The following is an 18,834-nucleotide window of genomic DNA, read 5'->3' on the forward strand; positions in this document are numbered from 1 at the left end:
GCGGCACAAGGGAAATAAACCTCCGCAATCATCTCCAAATCAAATTCCAAGCTAGGGGATAGCTACTCTTCGGAAGAGCGAAGAGGTAAACCAGGTCACAGACGCCTGCCCGTGCCGAAATATGACTTCCCCTTCAGACAAAACTGATGGTGAAATCTCCCAGCATTGAGATGGATCTGCGCCATGTCTGGTGCTGAAATGTGACTCACACCAAAATGTCTGAGGTGGGACTGAAGAAAAGGTGTGCTGGGTTGGACAGTGACCTTGCTGGGTTGGGGGAATATGTGAACTTTGCCCTCTGATGTGATTGTTGTGGGTAACCTTGCAGAGTGGAATGCCTCAAGATGGAATGTGTGGTGAGCTTTTTGGAGGTTGTTCCTTATGCTTTGAGTTACTGGAGATGCACTTTCAAGTGAAATTACATGTACATGTATCTGAAGGACCACACCCTTCGAGAATTTTATCCATTTGAATTGCTAAAGATGGAACTTTCGATATGTCACTTGTAAAGTATCCATAAAACGTGGTGAACCATTATATTCATGGGGAAAATTATGAAGATCAAAGATTTAAGGTGTGCTCACTTGTATTGTATGGCTTAACTTTCTCTTCTCTGGAAAGGCCTTCATGAAATTAACCTGTTTCTGGATGATAACTTGTGAAATTCAAGGATCTTGAATAATGTGACAGTTGAGGGAAATTCTAAATTGTTACGCTGCAATCGGCTGCATTAGTTTTTTTTTTAGTTTGATCTTCTAAAATGAGATAGGCCTAGTACTACATGTACGGTTGAAATTAAATTCATTTGGAATTCCAATTTGACACTACAGACAAATAATAAAGCCTTTAAATTGACAGAAACCTCTGCTAATACTTGTAGTATTATTGATATGATTGTTGTAGATACATCTATAGGCAGTTGAGTTACGGACTTGACATTCTCTCACTGAGCTTGCTTTATGAATCACACATATTAGTTACAAGAATGAATTAAACTGCAGACAATGTTATCTTCAAAGTACAACTGACCAGACTACTGTTAATAAATGCGATCAACTTTGATATCCCTTCTGATACATTTTCTTTTCTTTAAAACTTAGGAGGAGAGAATCGCTTAAAGTCGTAACGTTGTAGAGTAATATTATGGTAATACTATGTCTAGACTTTTATGTGACCTCTTTTGGGGAAAACACAAATCTGTTAACTCTGTGAAGTCTTTAAACTTGTTAGTGCCTCTATGGTTTTCGTATACATGTTATACATGCCCAGTATCAGTTGGAAGCTAGTAACCAAAAAACCATGTTTATAATGTGGTAAGGCCTGTATATTAAAAGATGGTCAGTGAAATTCCAATCTTGACACTGGAATTGAAAAATTTGTTAAAAATACAATAGGTCTGTTTCTATGGCTTGCTTAATAAGACCAATAGTAAAAAGTGGTTTTCATAACGGTATTTTAAAGAAAGAACAGATTATCCAGGGAAAGAAGGTGGGGTATACTGGAGGTGGAGGCGAGTGTGTTGGGTACACATGAAATTGATTCAGTGTACATAATAAGAAGTAGACTTTTCAGTACTGTGACGAGCACTGACTTCTTCCCAAGCAGTAGGCCTCCTTTTCTTGTTGTTGAATTCATTGAAAAATGCATTTTATTTGATAATTTGAGCTTCTTTTTGGGAGTGCATGACTGCTCTTGACAAAGCCCTCTAGAATACAAGTTGTTTTCCTTCCTAAATCATACCACCCCTGAGTATTGCTCTCGTGATAATAATACGAGCCATCGGCCATAAGAAAGGAGGTTGAGCCATTTTTGTTGCGATATTTCATTGTGTTGGACCGGACTTGCCTCAGTCCAAGCCTTTTTTTTTTCATTGCCTCAGTAATACCTTGTCCCATTGGTAGTTCTGTTGTGACAAAACCTTTATAGTCTTGATAACTCTTAGTTTGTGTGTGTGTGGGGGGGGGGGTTGATTGTGTGTATGTGTCGGGGAGAGTAGGAAAGAGAAAGAGAGATGGAGCCTTTCCCCCAACTGCATATTGTTACAGAAGTTCTTTCAATTCGTTGAAAAGCCAGCTCTACACTGCAGATATCACTCACTGGGTGCTCGTACTTTTGCATTGAAATTGTGAAATAAATAAATGGCAGGCGCACAAAGGGTGCAGAAGGAAAGAAGTGAAAAATATCAGTCTGTGTGGTCGTTGGACCAAAAAGGTCAGGGATTCGGTTAATCACAATTTTCTTTTGAATCCTATTTGATGTTCAACTGCTCCGGCCCATAATAGAATGAATATACAAAAGTTTTGTTGATTGCAGAACCGCAAAATTATCTACATCCATTTGGATAGAGATAAATGATGGATCAGGAGTCGGCAGAAATGATACAAGCATGAAAATCTAATATTTCAGAATTTGTTGAAGAACTCATGTTCTGTATTAATGTGTTGTCCTGCTGACTGTGTTGTTTATCTGTAGCCTGAATGTAGGGTGCAGTCTGTAGGCTGAAATATTTTAAGATTTGATCACTAATACCATCATAGGGGATAAAGAGAACTACATGAAGCAAGAGAGGAAGGAGGACTGTTGATCAGATTATCTTTGCCCAGATGAAGGACGAATCCATTTTATTCTCAATAGAGGGAGAAAATTGAGGATGGCTTGGAAGAGGAGGCCCAAATTACTTGAAATTTCCACCCCAAAATATGATTTTTTTTAGCTTTATAGAAAATAACTCTAGAGATTATTCTTAATATTGTTGGGTTTTTTAGGGCACCCTTTTCTCAAACCCATATATGGAACCATGTGTTCCACTCGTGTTCCAAAGAAATATAGCCCTATGGGATATATACATGGACTTCTTTGACCAACCCTTAGAACTTGTACCTGATATACATGTAGATATGTAGAATCAACTTAGGCTTCCTTGGGATTGTAATGTACTTTAAAATTGTGATGGATTGTGAATCAGACCCCTCGCCTAGGTTCTACATGTACATGTGTTCATAGTAATTTTGTAAATTGTGTTGATTTGGTATATAGGGTTTTCTTCAGGGAAATGGATCTATTTCCATTTCCCCTCCCTTTTCTGCCTTTTGATAAAAGATTTAATACATTTTATGTTGCACCTACTCTAGTGGATTCTGACATGCGGCATTGTCAGGCATATTCAGTTTTAGTCCTGGAAAACATTGACAAAGATGAAGTGATGTGGATTTCTGGTGAAGAGGGAAGGATTATATGTTGAATATTAAATAAAAAGAGGAAGTAGATATTGTATATAAGAAGGGCGGGGGGAGGGGCTTTTAAAAAGTTGCTTATTTATTTAATCCAATCCCAGTGACAATATTTTCTTTTGAAAATATGAAACATTGTTATCAGCAAGAAGTGTACTTTGGATAAGATCTTATCTGATGGATTGAAGGAGAAAACACATTCATCATCCTTTTGGTTTGCATTTCCTTGCAACAGCATTTCTATTTATTTTTATCGAAATGGATTTTATAGGCGATCCATCAAGCGGGATTTAAATGCTTTATTCCAAATAACAGCTTTATACCGTGGATGCACACAGGTATTCCTTATTATACAGTTCTTAAGGCTCAAGAAGAATGGCTATTGTGTTTGCACCTGAACAGAATTAGGCTCCAAAAACAAGCTCTATTCAAACGGTAAAAGTTATCAATTTTTTTCCAACTTTGATGGCAATTCTCTAGTAAATTTCATAAACTTAATACTTAATGTATGCATAATTTATTAGCTTTAAAATGTTGAAGCTTTGTGGAGTTTTAGTATGGTGGATCTTGATGCAACTGCTTACATTTTGGAATTATGGCAAAATCTTCATTGTGGCTGAAAACCTAGACTAAAGAAGCTTGGTTTCCAATAATACCCATGAATGGGTCGCTATTGATGTGCAGTGTGGAATCAAATAATTCGACAGTACGGAGTAGAGCTCTGAGTTGGCCCATCTTATGGTCGGGAATGGGATTGGCCGCCTTGATATAAAAGTTGTGGTTTATCACAATACAAAGGGTTAGATCCTGACTGGCATGCCCAGCTTATTGATGAACCAAGAGGAAAACTGAATAGAATTGTAGCCATTTTCTGGAATAGGCAAAGTAGATGATTTTATAGTGAAAATAGTAACGGAGGACCATTTGGTTGTGTTTTATTTAGGGTAAAATGGAAACCTGTCTATAAACTGAAAAGACTGAATCATATATTGCTATGGTAGAATAACATTGTGGATATCATTTTCAATTTGGTTTATTCTATTTTAGTCTTCCCGCAATCTAATATGACTATTTGTCAATGATTATCCATGAATGGGTAGTGTAGGCCTACTCTTTGTGATTATATGTTACTCCAAATACACATGAAGTGAGAAGTCAAATAATTTCTAATAAGATTCATGACATTCAGAAAAGTTCACATTTGAAAAGTTGATGAATTTTGTAATCAGCAGGAATTGATTTGAAAACCACAGAAAAAAAATAAGGATTAGGCGTCATGGCTAGGTCAATGTATAAGGGCACGCTATCTATGCTTTTGAATTGTCAGTTTGGGAAGAAAAGCTCATCTCTCAACTCTGATTTTAATGACTTTGTCCCCCTGGCTAACAAAGAAGAGTATATACAGGTAGATTTTACAGTTTTCGTAATGTGTATCGCCATTGTGTGATCAGAGCATGCTTTGAATCAACAGATCTTTTGTTGTTTTTCTCTTCAAATGACTCACAAGAATTCAAGAGTGAAATCTATTGAAAATAGTGCGCCCTTGAGCTCCAAACTTTAGTTTGACACCATGCAAGTGGGCATTGCAAAGATTGAAACTTGCACATTAATCACAAGATACTTGTCATCTTTGAACAAAAGAATACACTGTAGGGACTAGGTGTAATGTCTATTAAAGAAGTTCAGAACATAGATATCAGTATTTCTTCATAATTATACATTGTGATTCTTTGATATTGAACACATATCAAAAAAATAATGTGAACAAGGACTGAAAAGTAATAACAACTTTCGCCCAGAATCACGAGGATTTGCACTGTAACGTTCTGTCAATTTTCTTATTTTAAAGTTGTCAATTCATGTCTCACATCTTTGTAGTATTACATTTGGCAATGATGATAAAAGTAATAAGACTTGAGATACTCCCTGGCCTAGCTGGGATAAAATTTCCAAGAAAATATGTTTTTCTACAGGATTGATATTAACTCCCCTTTCTCTTTTCTCTTTTTGAATTTAATTTCAACAGTTCCACCAGAAGCTCCTCGGGATCTGAGAGCAGTCCCAGTCAAAGCCGAAGCCATAGTTTTAACATACAAAAAACCATTAAAAGAAGGATACACTGGATACATTGTTACTTATTGTCTCGTAAGAAGAGGAGGTAATGTATACTCAAATCTTTCTGTCTTTTTTTATGCATGGATGCTATATTGTTTCATTTCCAAATTTAGTAATCTAAAAGGTATTTAGTTTTGTTTTGTCCAATTAAATTTGTGTAAAAATGTTGATTAAGAACAGTGATCGCTAACTCACAAAAAGGTGTGTACATGATCAATGTTCCTCCAAAAATCCAAACACCACCGATCTTCCTGATCCATGTTGTAAAACGAAACCAACACTGGCATCTAACTTAGATGTGAATTCATCATTTTTCTTGTTATTATAGTTTTGCACTCTTTTATCACCATTATATTGTAGAAAATACTAAATGTCACAATTTTTATTGGGAGAACAATTCATCATGTTCAACATTTATGGCTATGTTTTTTCTTGCTAATAAATGCCACTGTATAGACAGTCACTGTGAGCGGGAGGCAATTGTAAGAATAGAAATATCTGAATACAGTCCGACCTCTCTTATCCGCCCCCCCCCCCCCCTTGTCAATTCTGTCATTTACATATCACTAAGTTGTTCATATATATGTAACTGTTTTGTGAAAAATATGTGAAACTTTAAAATGTCATAACTTTCTTATTTTACATCCAATTTCGATTAAATTTTCAGCGTTATGCTTGTTTGATTTTTCTGTATTGATTCAAATTAACTCTTTTCTGGGTGGACTTGACCTTTAAAAATTAGTGAGTCTTAAAAGGATTGTTGTTATAGATATATCAAATAGATATTCATGTTTATAAACTCGAGTATGACAGTCACGGTTTCTATTAAAATATTGCATGAGTTTGGAAACAAAGAATTAAAAAATTATTGAATTATTAGGGTTAAGAATTTAATGTAGATGGTAAAAGGATGTATATACATGTAGGTTGAAAATGTAAGGTCAGTTACATAATACATTAATTAAATTTTTGCTTTTGTTTTATATTTATCAGGAGGTACTTGCGATACGCAAGAAATTGATGCCAATACGACAGAAGTCGAAGTTACAAACTTGTATGCAAACCACACATACCGATTCCAGGTGCAATCAGTTTATCCAGACCATAGAAAAGGAGTATCGACGCCTTTCGTTGAAGCGACAGGATTAAAACCAGGTAAGTATCAACGGAGTGTTCTTACGTCATGTTGGTTCAGAAGGAAGTGTGTAGCTGGAAGCTGTTCATTGGTGGTAGCTTTGGTGACTTTGATGATAGTGATGATGATTGATGATGATGATGATGATGATGATGATGATGATGATGATGATGATGATGATGATGATGACACTATTCTTTACCATGATAACAAATGATTTTCCTGGAGGAAGAGGACAAGGAAAACATGGGAGTGATGTTAATATGGATGGTGGTGGTCATGTTTATGATGTCAGTAATGATGATAGTCGTGATGATGGTGATGATACTTTACAACTAGTATAAATTATTTAAGAATTAATGGTGGGTTTTAAGAGTTTGGTAAAATAAAAAAGTCTGTAGGCCTGAGTATTTCCAATGGACCTTCTTGTACCCCACATAAACTTGAACTGTAAGCATTTTTATTTTTTTACCAAAGCTATCTTTGGAGTAATCTGCTTTTCCTTTTGTTTCAATACTTTTTTTAATTCCTACTGAGAATAGAAACCAAATAGCAGGATAGCTTGATTTTATCATAGAAATTCTAGAATCTCTGACTTTTCTAACCTTCTGGAAGTTCTGGTGTTTCACACTCAAAGAAAATTACCAATTCTCTAGATTACCTTTGATTGGTAACCACAGCTCAGAAACGTTTCATTTTAAATAATCAAACGTCATTTCTATTGTTAAGAAGATAGGATAGAATTACATTTACGCATCGGCAATGAACAGTGGTCTTCCCCGATAGACAGCTCGTCGGTGCAGATGTCGGCATTGGATTTCCTGTTTGGTATTTGAATTGGCTTCTTTCGTGATCCGCTTCTACCTGACACTGAAATCAATGCCGTGATCTGTATTTTGAAAAGATGGAAATTAGTAACGATTGGGGGTTATTAAGCCTGACATTTTCCTTGTGTGAAAGAGGATACTGTGCAACTCGTTTCAAATTATTGGCCGATCGTTATCAAATTATTGGCCGAAGACATTGATTGCTCATGAGGTGGCCAGACACTCAATATCAAATTTTGGGGGAAATCTCAACTTTGTTTAATGAGTAGGCCTATGCCTTCAATATTGTATGGTCCTAAACAATTTATCAAGTGATTTCTTGTCCAAATCCTAGCTCATCCCCTTCTCCCTCCCCCAAGTAGCCCCCTGTCTTCCCCTCCCTCCCCCAAAGTAGTCCTTCCATTTTTAGGAAGACTATCCCATTTGATACAGGAGCCATACATTTTTCACTCTCCTGAATATTACATAAAGCAGCTTTCACACTTGGTCATAAATCATTTTTTTATCGTTATCTTGTTAGAAAATATTTTTAAACCAAAGAGCCACAAATGGTCATATGTTCAGGCGTGAAAGCCCTAATTAAAATTATTAACCCGAGTGATGTTATTTATTGTGACCATCCTTGTTTTTAAAAGGTATATACATGTATGCAATCAATAATGTACAATTCCTATAATCTATTCTACTGCATGATTGTATATATATTTCCTTAGTGCTCACTCAGTCCTGAGAATTAGTGACGGTTTTATGCATACTGACGTAACCATTGAAAAGCCAGAAGAACCTAGTCATGTGCTAAAGCTTTCCTTTCAAAAGCATTCATGCCTATTAACCGTTTAAAAGAGAATCTTGATATAGGAAAGTTTTCTTTCTCTGGTCAATCTGATGAGATTGTTCAAAAGAGATCAGTGATTGCTTTCTGTAACAAAGATTGGAGTAGATCTTTGAAAGATTTAGCAATAGTATATCCTTTATAATGTGCAAATGTGCTTGAAAATATGGCTAAGAGTAAACTTGAGTTATGAATTTGAAAACAAAAATTAAGGAGATGGATATTTTCAGCAAAACGAATGACATAAAAAGGCACTGTGAATTTGAGTGATAGTGACTTTAAGTTCACTTTTATAAACCATTGATTAGTCATGTGATCAGTGGCTTTAAAATGTGTCTACCCAATCAATTCTAGATGATATTACATTTCGATACATATTAGTTACCATATATCTGCTTTCGGAAATAAGCTATTGACTTCCAACAAATTTTCCCTGAAATTAGTCACTGAGTGATGCTAGTGCTTGATGATTGGATATTGAGGTGAACTGTTTTGACCTGCTTAACAAGGGGAGAATATACTGTGATGATGTCAGACTTTTCTGTGAAAAGATGGATAAGTCGTTTGGCAAGGATGAGGGCGATGGAATTTTGATAGGCAATTTTTGACCGCAAACAAGAAAGCACATTTGCCCTGAATGATTCTCACTGATGCTAGTGAATGCAAAATGATGTTAAGTGTTCGAAGACGTCAAACTTTTATTTTGAGAGAAAGCAATGACTCAAAGGAACATATTTAGCACAATGGATGATCAATCCATTTTGTGTGTGATTCATACAAACTTTAATGGTTACAGTAACTTTAAACAGAAGTTTGAAATGATATTTATGGATTTCTTCACCCTTTAGTATGAAATTATGTGTACATTCAGATAATTGTATAATACTGCGTTAAATGAAAATTATTTGTTGAGTCTGTGATTAAAGTTTAACATTTTTAAGCACATCATGGGCTTTTTGGAAGTGGAATTCTTAGTTTATTTCCACACCGTATTTTGGCCTATATGCTTGACAGCATGTAGCCTACATGTAGTGCCAGACAGCCCATTTCAAGTAATAAACACAAATGAATTGAGTTTTCAAATGGTTCAAGCCAAACATCTTATAAAAGTGATCTTTCACATTTTTTTTTCAATGAAAAAAAAAACACCCCAGAAATAAAATCAGGACCATTGGTCGAAGAAAAGTTGGTTTAAAGCTCTGATTTTTTGTTCGGCTGTATAGTGTACTTACTTACCCCATGTCTTGAATGTAACAAAAACTAGTGAAAAAACATTTGAAATGTAGGCCTATTATTTTCTCTCTCCTGAGAGCGTTATATATGATTGAAAAAACACAGAACTCTGAACAGCACCCCATCCCCTATACTCTAATAGAGAAAAGAATAAACAGTTGAAAACAAGTTTGACTTTAATAGGATGGTATTTACTTGACATTCTCATTTTCATCTACTCCAAAATTGGAGTGGAGACACGATGCGAGTCATAAAACCTCTTCAGGTCCAACAGAAAAATATTGAGCACTCCATCAATTCCCATCAGTCATTATTTTAGTTATGTTGGCACTTTGTTTGGGATTTCGAGAGACTCGCAATACATTCAAATTCATTAAAAGTTTATGAATAGATAGTGCTGGTACACAGGGCGAATGGTGCATTGTGGCATTTCTTCAATTTCCAATAAAGTTCTGTGTGTCAGTGATATCCCTCCAAACTTAAAACATAGATAAGATATGGATTGAGTAGCCATGTCATTTTTGGGTGCTAGAGGATTTATATGAGTTGATATGGATATCATGAACTGTCTTCATTTTGATGGTGAAATTTTGCTGAAAATGAGTAGGAAATGTTTCCTTGATGACCATTATTAAAGGGATGGTCCGGGCTGTAAATATTTATATCTTAATACATAGAGTAGAATTCACTGAGCAAAATGCCGAAAATTTCATCAAAATCGGACAACAAATAATAAAGTTATTGAAGTTTAAAGTTTAGCAATATTTTGTGAAAACAGTCATCATGAATATTCATGAGGTGGGCTGATGATGTCACATCCCCACTTTCCGTTTTCTTATGTTACATAAAATCATAATTTCTTCATTATTTCATACTTGTATAAATAATATGTCTCCTTATAATGAAATAAGTTGCAGCAATAAATATCTAATGCATTTAATCAGTTGTCAATCCAATTATTATAGTTCTTGGAGGAAAAAATTTGAATAAACCTAATTTCATATAATAAAATACAAAGAACAAGTGGAGATGTGACATCAGCCCACCTAATGAATATTTATGACGACTGTTTTCACAAAATATTGCCAAACTTTACAATTCAATAACTTTGTTATTTGTTATCCGATTTTGATGAAATTTTCAGCATTTTGCTCAGTGAATTCTACTCTATCTTTTAAGCTATAAATACTTTCAGCCCGGACCATCCCTTTAATACCCACTTAACCGACTGTCCACTCCCACACTGTACTCTCGCGTAATGAAAGTTGGCGACAAATGAAGCGCAAATTAATTAAGACAGTTACTGTGTTTTCTCCCAGTTCCATCTTACTATTTATCCTTTGACCTAGTAGGGTATGTAAAAACAAAGCTTTGCTGACACGCAACCCATTCAGTCAAGTTCCAAAATGGGAGGGTCATCTCTTGATCTGTTCTTGTGTTTGTTGAACAAGCAGATCGCAGTCCATCCATCTCAATTTTCGCTTCAGGAGTTGACAGAACTTCAAACTGATGGGGTGGGAAATGGGTGTCTGGTCGGCCTGCAGTACCTTGCCTGCCTGCCTACCCCGCGACGGTGCGTGAGGAGAAAGCCTAGGACGGGAGTACGTGGGTAGTATGGTAATTTTGTTAAGTGGTCTTGGTTGAACGATGCCCTTGATGGGTTTGTTGCGATGATGAATAATGAAGCTTCATCAACCGCATCAGCTCCATCCTCACTTCCTGAGAAGGAATGTACCTCATCAGTCTCCTCACACATTGCCTTCATTTAACCCTTTGGCTCTCTGAAGTAGGTGCTTACTGTACAAACATAGGAGAATGGCAGAATTCAAAAGTCACTGGGTTAAAGGTGCTTGGATGTAATCCCCAACAGAAGCACAGAATAAAAAAACCCCAAGATATTCCATGCTTCAGAGCTTTTGGAGTTTCTTGTTTGTTGAACTTGTTTTTTCATACTGAGTAAGTTTTTCTAGACCAAAGATAATCGGTCACGCTATCATCATGCAGATGAATGATGGTTGAAAGTCCTCTCTGGGGTGAGGTTATAGCGATTTAGGATGCTATATAGGATGACTGCTTGTTGTTGAGATACCAATTTCAAATGAATTATGGTCAGTTGTTGCCATCTGGGGAAGTGGAGTAAGCATACACATGTCTGATATGTCAAATTATGAAAATGGTGTCATGACCCAGCTTTTTTTATCATTTCTTTTAGTTGCTGACCTATATATAACAACAGAATTCTCCCTTGTCAAGTTGCCATTTTGAGCCTCATATCGTGCGGATGTCACATCCCAAATACTGCCCCCACTCTTCATTCATTTTCCCCCATACTTTTTTTTATTTCTCATTGTTTCTTTGTACATTTCATTCCCTCTTTATATCCTCCTTCCCCATCTTCATCTTCTTCTAACCCCCCTGCAATCCTCCTCCCCTCACATCTTACTTCATTTGTTTTTACATTTATATTTCATGTTTGCAGTTCTCAAACTGCAGATAAGGAAAGCACAGATCTACATCAACACAATTTGACTTACTGATGTTTTCACATTTTTCTATGGACAGTGTCTTCTTTCAATCTCTTTCAATCTCAAAAAGTATTTTTTACATGGACACACATCTTGAAAGGAAACTATGTCACGCAGGCATTGTATTGCATTGACAATACTCATCCTGCTTGAAGACATGTCGGGCAAATTACCATGTCGATGGTATTGCATCGATGTCGGTGTAAATGAGAGATACACCTTTCTCTTCACAGAAAAGCTCACTTGTGTTGCTTGCTTCCTGTTTGCCATCGTGGAGTTGGCATGAAAGTGAGTAGACTGATATCGATGAAAAAGCATTTTGCGCAACGCAAGACCCATCAGGACAATTAGGAGATCGGTTGTCATATGAGTTATGTGGTGAATATTCATTTGTTCCACATTCTCTGATGGTGGAAGCAGTGTTCTCAAGAGAGAAAAGAAAACAGATTCATGAAGAGCCTTCTTGACTTTGGTATCTTGCTGCAGTCACACCAATGAAACTGACTCCAAACCGTCCGATGATATGTCATTAGCAATTTTGAAATAGCTTTGGTTGGTTTGGAGTTTTGTTGTGCCGTTGTGACTCTGGCGCAAGGTTGTGTTTGTGTAAACATTTTTCACCAGCCTCGAAAATGAATGCAACAGAGATCTCAAATCATGTTTTTGAGATGTCATCGTACATGTCATGGCCTGTGTTAAGTTTTAATGGGCAAGACCTCCCTGGTTTAATAGGCCATGCATTGTGTACACTACAAGTTGAGCTATTTTCCTCTGCTTCCAATGTCAAATTGCACAATATGTTATAATGATGCGTCATGGAAATATATTCCTGTATAAGTAGAATCTACGTCGATAAAATTTGTCTTTTTCTTGAAGCACACAGATTAAACTCTGGTCTCTAGTACTGCAGTTAAATAAATCTGCAAAAATTTAGTGGAATTGCACTCTTGCTTTTGTTGAAGATCTATCTCATCGTCACAGTTTGAATATAGGCCTAGCTAGGTGTATGTGTTTTGATCCATTATTAGGGCCTTGATATTATGTTATCAAGCATTAGCTACCACCCCCATGGCTTGAATTCACCATGTTCGGTTAAATGCATTCTTCCCCGAAGTCCATCTGAAATTTTGAAGATCCAAAAACTTGGTGTAAACAAATTTGAACTGACAGGAAACATCTTCTCATCTCTACCTCCTAAGCTCAACACACATCTCTATCTGTGTACCACCTCCGGCCAATGGCAAGCCCTCGCTCGCTGTCAGGTGACGACAAGTTGTCGCGGCCCTCCCACTGAGCTTGCCCATTGGCCAGCATTCTGAACGGGTCGTTTTACCCAGCTAGAAGTGTCAAGAGAACAGCTGGATGCAAAGAAATAAACTTTGCCTTGTGGGAGTAAAAACATTAGAAGAAAACCTGCTTGAGAATGGCAGGTACACCTGGACAAGAATGAACTCAGGTGTTGGGAAAGAAATCTAGTGAATGTTATTACTTTCCTTCCTTGACTTTTCTCATGATAGGATGTGACAGAAGTCAATTTATAGAATAGGACTAATGAAGTTTGTTCGGTTGTTTGATACCAAATCATTTCCCTCTATAAAAAATCTAATTTCTACAGTGAGTGAAAGGTGTAGACCTAAATGTGTACCCTATCTTGATTTAAAATGCTCTTGATATTTCTTGCATTTGTTGTATCCAACAAGATGAACACAAGTTATTGTTGTGTAAATAAACCCTTCATGGAAACCTTCAGTCTGGTAAATAATTTTCAGGGCACACCCCAAGGGAAAACTAGCCCTTCATTAAATTAGACCAATTTGCACATCAAGGTGTACCCAAGCGTAGTATTGCTTAAATCTGTGTCTTTAACGGTTGCTTTAACTTGAAAGAAAACAAAAAGAAATGCCCATGGAACCAAGAGACCTGCTTTACTGAGTACATGGACCAAATCTCTGAGATTGGCAGAAATCTTGTGGTTTTCTCGCTATATACATCTCCCCTATTAATCTCTACTAGTTTCTTGCACAATACCATCAACTTCCTGTCACCACTGTCCATGTCAGAACGGATTCCTCCCAATAGGTCTTGATGAATGCAATCTCTCTCATACCTTTCGCTTTCCTGTAAGCCACTGGGGCACATTTATACCATTTCGGAAATCTGAGTTTGGCATCACTGACCGACTCTTCATAGGCAAATTGAGAAAAGATAGAATGGCTTTAGCTGTAAAAAGTTTATATTTAATTGAGTAATGAAAGCTTATGGTAGCCTTGTTATTAAAGCTGCTTTATAAGGGGGGGGGGGTGGATCATGTGTGATTTTGAAAATGTGGACTTATGTGGGCCTATATTAAAGATAATATAAATGCAGTTTGGTGATATACCTGTTTCAAACAATCAATGGTCAGATTGATATAACAATTTGTGATTGCTAAAAGTTTTACACATGGGGAAATGAAAATAAACAAGGACGAGGTAGATTCAAGTCATTCCTTGCCTATTTCTGTTCAAAAAGTACCAATGTGAACCCAGTCGGATCCCTGCAGCATTTCTATCCAGTAAAACAATCTGGATGATGTGAACGGAGCAATTGCACCCCTGGCCGTGCCCTTGCACTCTTTCGTAATGGACAGCATGGGTCGGGCCATGACCTCTATGCCAGTCAGAGAAACAGACAAACAGAAAGTCCTGCTGTTTGGTGTCGTAGTAGACCAGCAGAAAACCAGTCGAATTGCCCAAATTTAGAATCAAATTATGATTTTGCCCATTTCTGCTCTTTTTCTTTTGGAAAAAAAACTTGGCCCAACTGTCAAGCCAAATCAGTGTGATGCATTGCTTCATATGCCGTTGTCATCAACTTTGTTTAAGCATGAAAATCATGAAAGTTTGAGAAAAAAAATGGATGCACAGATTAATAGTGGGCTTTATACATACATGTATTGAACCCAATTCAAGGAAAAAATATATATTTATGAGTTGCTTTTTTTTTTAAAGCAGCTGTATTTTTAAGTTAGTAAAATCAGATTTATAATCATTTGTGAGTCTGATTATGGATACTAAAAGCAAGTGTTAAATTATTTTACAATGCATATTTCATTATTTGAAATGATTCAGAACAATGGCTATTCCAGTAATGTTGGTTATGCCAAGTGTAAATGATAAAAAAAATTCTAGCTTGACTGTCAATCGCTGGGGGAAACTGAAATACAAACACATTTTATTTTGTAACTGACAAGCTGAAATCAATAAACGAGCAAGGGGTTTGGAGCTGGGGGTCTCCTACATCCAAATATTTAAACCAGTCAGTCAATACTTATTCCCACTTTGATGGGGGTAATCTCTACATGATGTGTTTATATCCCCCTGTTCAGACCAAAAAAAAAATCAGATAACACTACAGTTCAAATGCACCAAACTAGAATAATTGAATGCAGATATTTCTATGAATGTTTTTATAGTACTATGGTTGAAATAAAACTATGAACTTGTAGGGGATTATTGAGTTGACTTGTGTTGTATTGATGAGGGCCAGCCAGTCGCCCAGTACCAATGTGCAAACTGGAACTGTTTTTCTTATCTTGTGTCTGAATTCTGTGTAGTCAGTACAACCAAATTTTAATGCCCTTTTAATCGATTTTCATAAGTACGTTTTGTGTCTGAATGGGCGGTACATATCTCGCACATCACAATCCTTTTAATAAAGTTCATGTGTGACTGAATAAAACTTTGTCCTTCTTTCTGTCCACTCATTTTGTTTGTTATTTTCAGTTCTCAACAGAGCGCATACTGCATTCCTTTTGTCATTTTAGTTTGTCTGGGTTCGAGTGGTTTCACATGGGAGTAGAACTGATATGCCATATGATTGATAATAGTGATATGCAGAGCTTTAGTTCTCGTGTTTTCACTTAGAAGTAGAATGGATTTGTGCTGGCAGTAGTTACGAGTACTCAGAAGAAATTCAGCCAAATTTGCAACTACTCATTTTAGAATAGTCTTATGAAATATGACCAAGAATTGACCTTGCCAATCAAACTTCTCAAAGCTGTTGACACTGATGGTAGTGTGATGTATTGGTGGTTTACCCCCCCCCCCCCCCATCAAAATTTAGAGGTCAAGTCATTCAAATAAAGATTTTTAAGGTCACATTTCTTTGGAAAACTACATCAATCAACATCAATTTGATTATGCAATTTGCATGAACAGTTATATTTCTATACTTTCCTTTCAACATTGGTACCAAGAGATTTATTTCTGAAAGGGCTACAACTTGACAAGATGGTCACAAAGTCATCCACCCTCTTGAGTTTGATCCAATCCTTTGTTTTGTAAAGCGCCTTTCCTTGTGATTACAAGGCACTTCATAATTCTCGATTTTCCTAACCCACTTCCTGAAGTAGGCCTACCTGCTACAGCAAACGCTTTTCGATATAGCAAGATGTCATATGATATTGATGATACCTTGATACAAGGTACAGAATGAGAAGCAAAGAGATATCCTCAGGTACACATTCTAAAGTCATACTTAGCTCTCATGTCACGTGTGAAAGCACCCTCTGTGGATGAGAGATCTTCAAGCAAAACACGCTGAATTATCTTCTGTCAGGGTCAGATAGCTCATTGAAATAATTGTTTGTCCTCCTAAGTAACAATACCAGATTCATAGTTAAGCAAACGGATGAATGAAAAAGGCCGAATTGTTATTGTTTGGTTGTATGGGTGAATGTTTTGTTGAAGAATAAGGGGAATGACTAGATCTTTCAACATACTGCTGGGGTGATGAATATTTCAATGCTATTTTTCTTTAATAGGGGCGAGCTGGTCCTCAGCAGGGTTAGTCTTGCCAGTTCAGACTCTGTGACCATAGCAGTACTTTCTTGAAAGTATACTTCTGCATAGAAATTATTGATATACCGGTATTCGCAAATAGGACCCAGGAACCTTCTGATTCACAAATGAATACCCCCCCAAAAAAAAAAATAATTAGGCCTTATATTTCTGTGAATTGCTTTAATATATTAGAATATAGAATAACTTCAAAGTAAGATGAAAACTTGCTGGTTATGACTGGCAATGAAATAAGAGGGTCGGACCCTTAAGGCCTACATTTTAACTTCAATCATAGAGTCATTTGCCTTCAATTGCGCTTCTGTTCCGAGTTTAATATCTGCCAGATATGTTGGATTTCATACCGTAGTCCAGGTGTATGAAACTCCGACCAGGTGTTTAGCAGGGAAGATTATAATTCTGCAGCTTCGGAATTCATCATCCATACAGCTTATCCATCATCAAATCCTCTCTATCACAGCAAGCACTGCACCCTGCTTGTCACGCTACACACGTCACAATACCAAACAATTTCTCCCCTCCCAATACAGATGCCTCATTTTCCTTTCATTTTCATTACAAAGTGAAGCAGGGGGGTTGGGGTAATTTGGCCCAGTCATTTGATAGAGATTAGCATTCCAGCATAGCACCCATACTGGGTAAATTGTACTTCTGGAATTGTACGCCACGCGCTCGATGATTCCCCGAAGCGTTGTCCAGGTGCGATAGCGATTTTCAGCCATTTTTCGCCATGATGGGATGGCAATGAATGGAAGGGTTTGTTGGTCTTTCTTGTATCAGGGATGGTCACTCTATCAGTGTGGCAAAAAGGCAATTTTGTAGGACTGCATCCAGGAAAGGGGGGAGCTGGTACGAAAATCAGCAGAAGAATTTTGCGTAGGCTCGTCCGTTTTATTTGCCTTCCCACAAATGGTCATCGCATGGGGGTGTGTTGAGAGACGCCAATTTGATATTGGGGCTATTTCCAGGCTGCGTGAAACTGGTCCAGCCGTAAAAGTAATGAAGAGCAGGAAAGTTTTAGGTTAGAAGTGACCGAGATACTCATGGAAGTGAACTGCTACAGATAACGTGAAATTAAACTGAAAAATAAAAGGATTGCCTGGAATCTCTTCAAGAAGGCCCTCTGCACTTTACATAAAACTTGTTCACAGTCACTGTCTGCCCAAAGTTCAGTAGTTGTCCAAAGGGGAGGTGGTGAATGATAGATGATGTCTGTTCTGCTGAAGTGTTTGAAATGTCTTTGGTAATTATAAGAAAAGAAGTCTTGTGTCACAACACTCGTATGTGATTGAACAATTTTTAAAAACCCAAGAGGGTCACATCCGCTTTTCTCACTTGAGAACTATCTTAGAGTGGGCAGACTTTCTGGAGGGTAAATCGGAAAGAGCTGCAAGTATAAATTGGTTCAGTGTACATGTTAGTCTTTGAGTATGGTTGCTTTTGGGGAAACTTTGATTGATGGTCGGGTTTGCATTCTGATCAATCAGAGAAAGAGAGGTTGATTCAAATTTTACCCCTCCCCTCCTGCCCCTACCCCTCTCCCCAATTTTTTTTTTTCATTATTCACTGTTTATTGAGGTAGGCCCACATGTCTCCTTCCCATTTAAAAGACTTTTATAAAAATTAGCCACATAGGCCTATATAATTTTTCTAATTTGTAAGAATTTAAGATCTACTGCTTGTGGTATTAGGTCCATGCTTTACCCAGTTGACTACTGACTTCTTTATTTCTACATGATTTATTCAGGGATAGTTCCAGTAGGCAGTGGGTCTAGAGAAGTTGATATCTGTATGATTATGTTACGACTAATGAGTCTTGTAAAACTCCATCATTATCCACAGTAAGTTTAAAACCGAAAACAACATTTCGAATTCAGTGTTTTCACTTGATGCTGAATACCATTCAGGTAATGGTGTCTCCAGGAAAACATTGCACCTGTGCAAGTAATACAAACAATGACCTTTATTTCAGAATCTCTTTTTGCCATGCCAGTGAGAAAACATTGTAGGTAAAAATACTGTCTTACAGTAATCTTCCAGCTCATGCCAACCCCTTCCTTTCAATCAATTTATCTCATCTCTTCTTTCCTCCCCCT

The 18,834-nt window shown here is 37.0% G+C and overlaps 1 protein-coding gene across 1 annotated transcript in view; it reads left to right on the forward strand.

Annotated features, from left to right (window-relative positions):
- Positions 1 to 16,328: 16,328 nt before the first annotated feature.
- The window catches only part of LOC129273246 (fibroblast growth factor receptor-like), a 34,063-nt gene continuing 31,557 nt past the window's right edge, over positions 16,329 to 18,834 (forward strand). Inside the window, exon 1 of the mRNA XM_064107852.1 lies at positions 16,329 to 16,362. Within this exon, the coding sequence (XP_063963922.1) occupies positions 16,329 to 16,362 (34 nt within the window). The remainder of the gene's footprint in view (positions 16,363 to 18,834) is intronic.

Source organism: Lytechinus pictus, chromosome 12 (assembly GCF_037042905.1).
Source record: "Lytechinus pictus isolate F3 Inbred chromosome 12, Lp3.0, whole genome shotgun sequence".
NCBI lineage: Eukaryota > Metazoa > Echinodermata > Echinoidea > Temnopleuroida > Toxopneustidae > Lytechinus > Lytechinus pictus.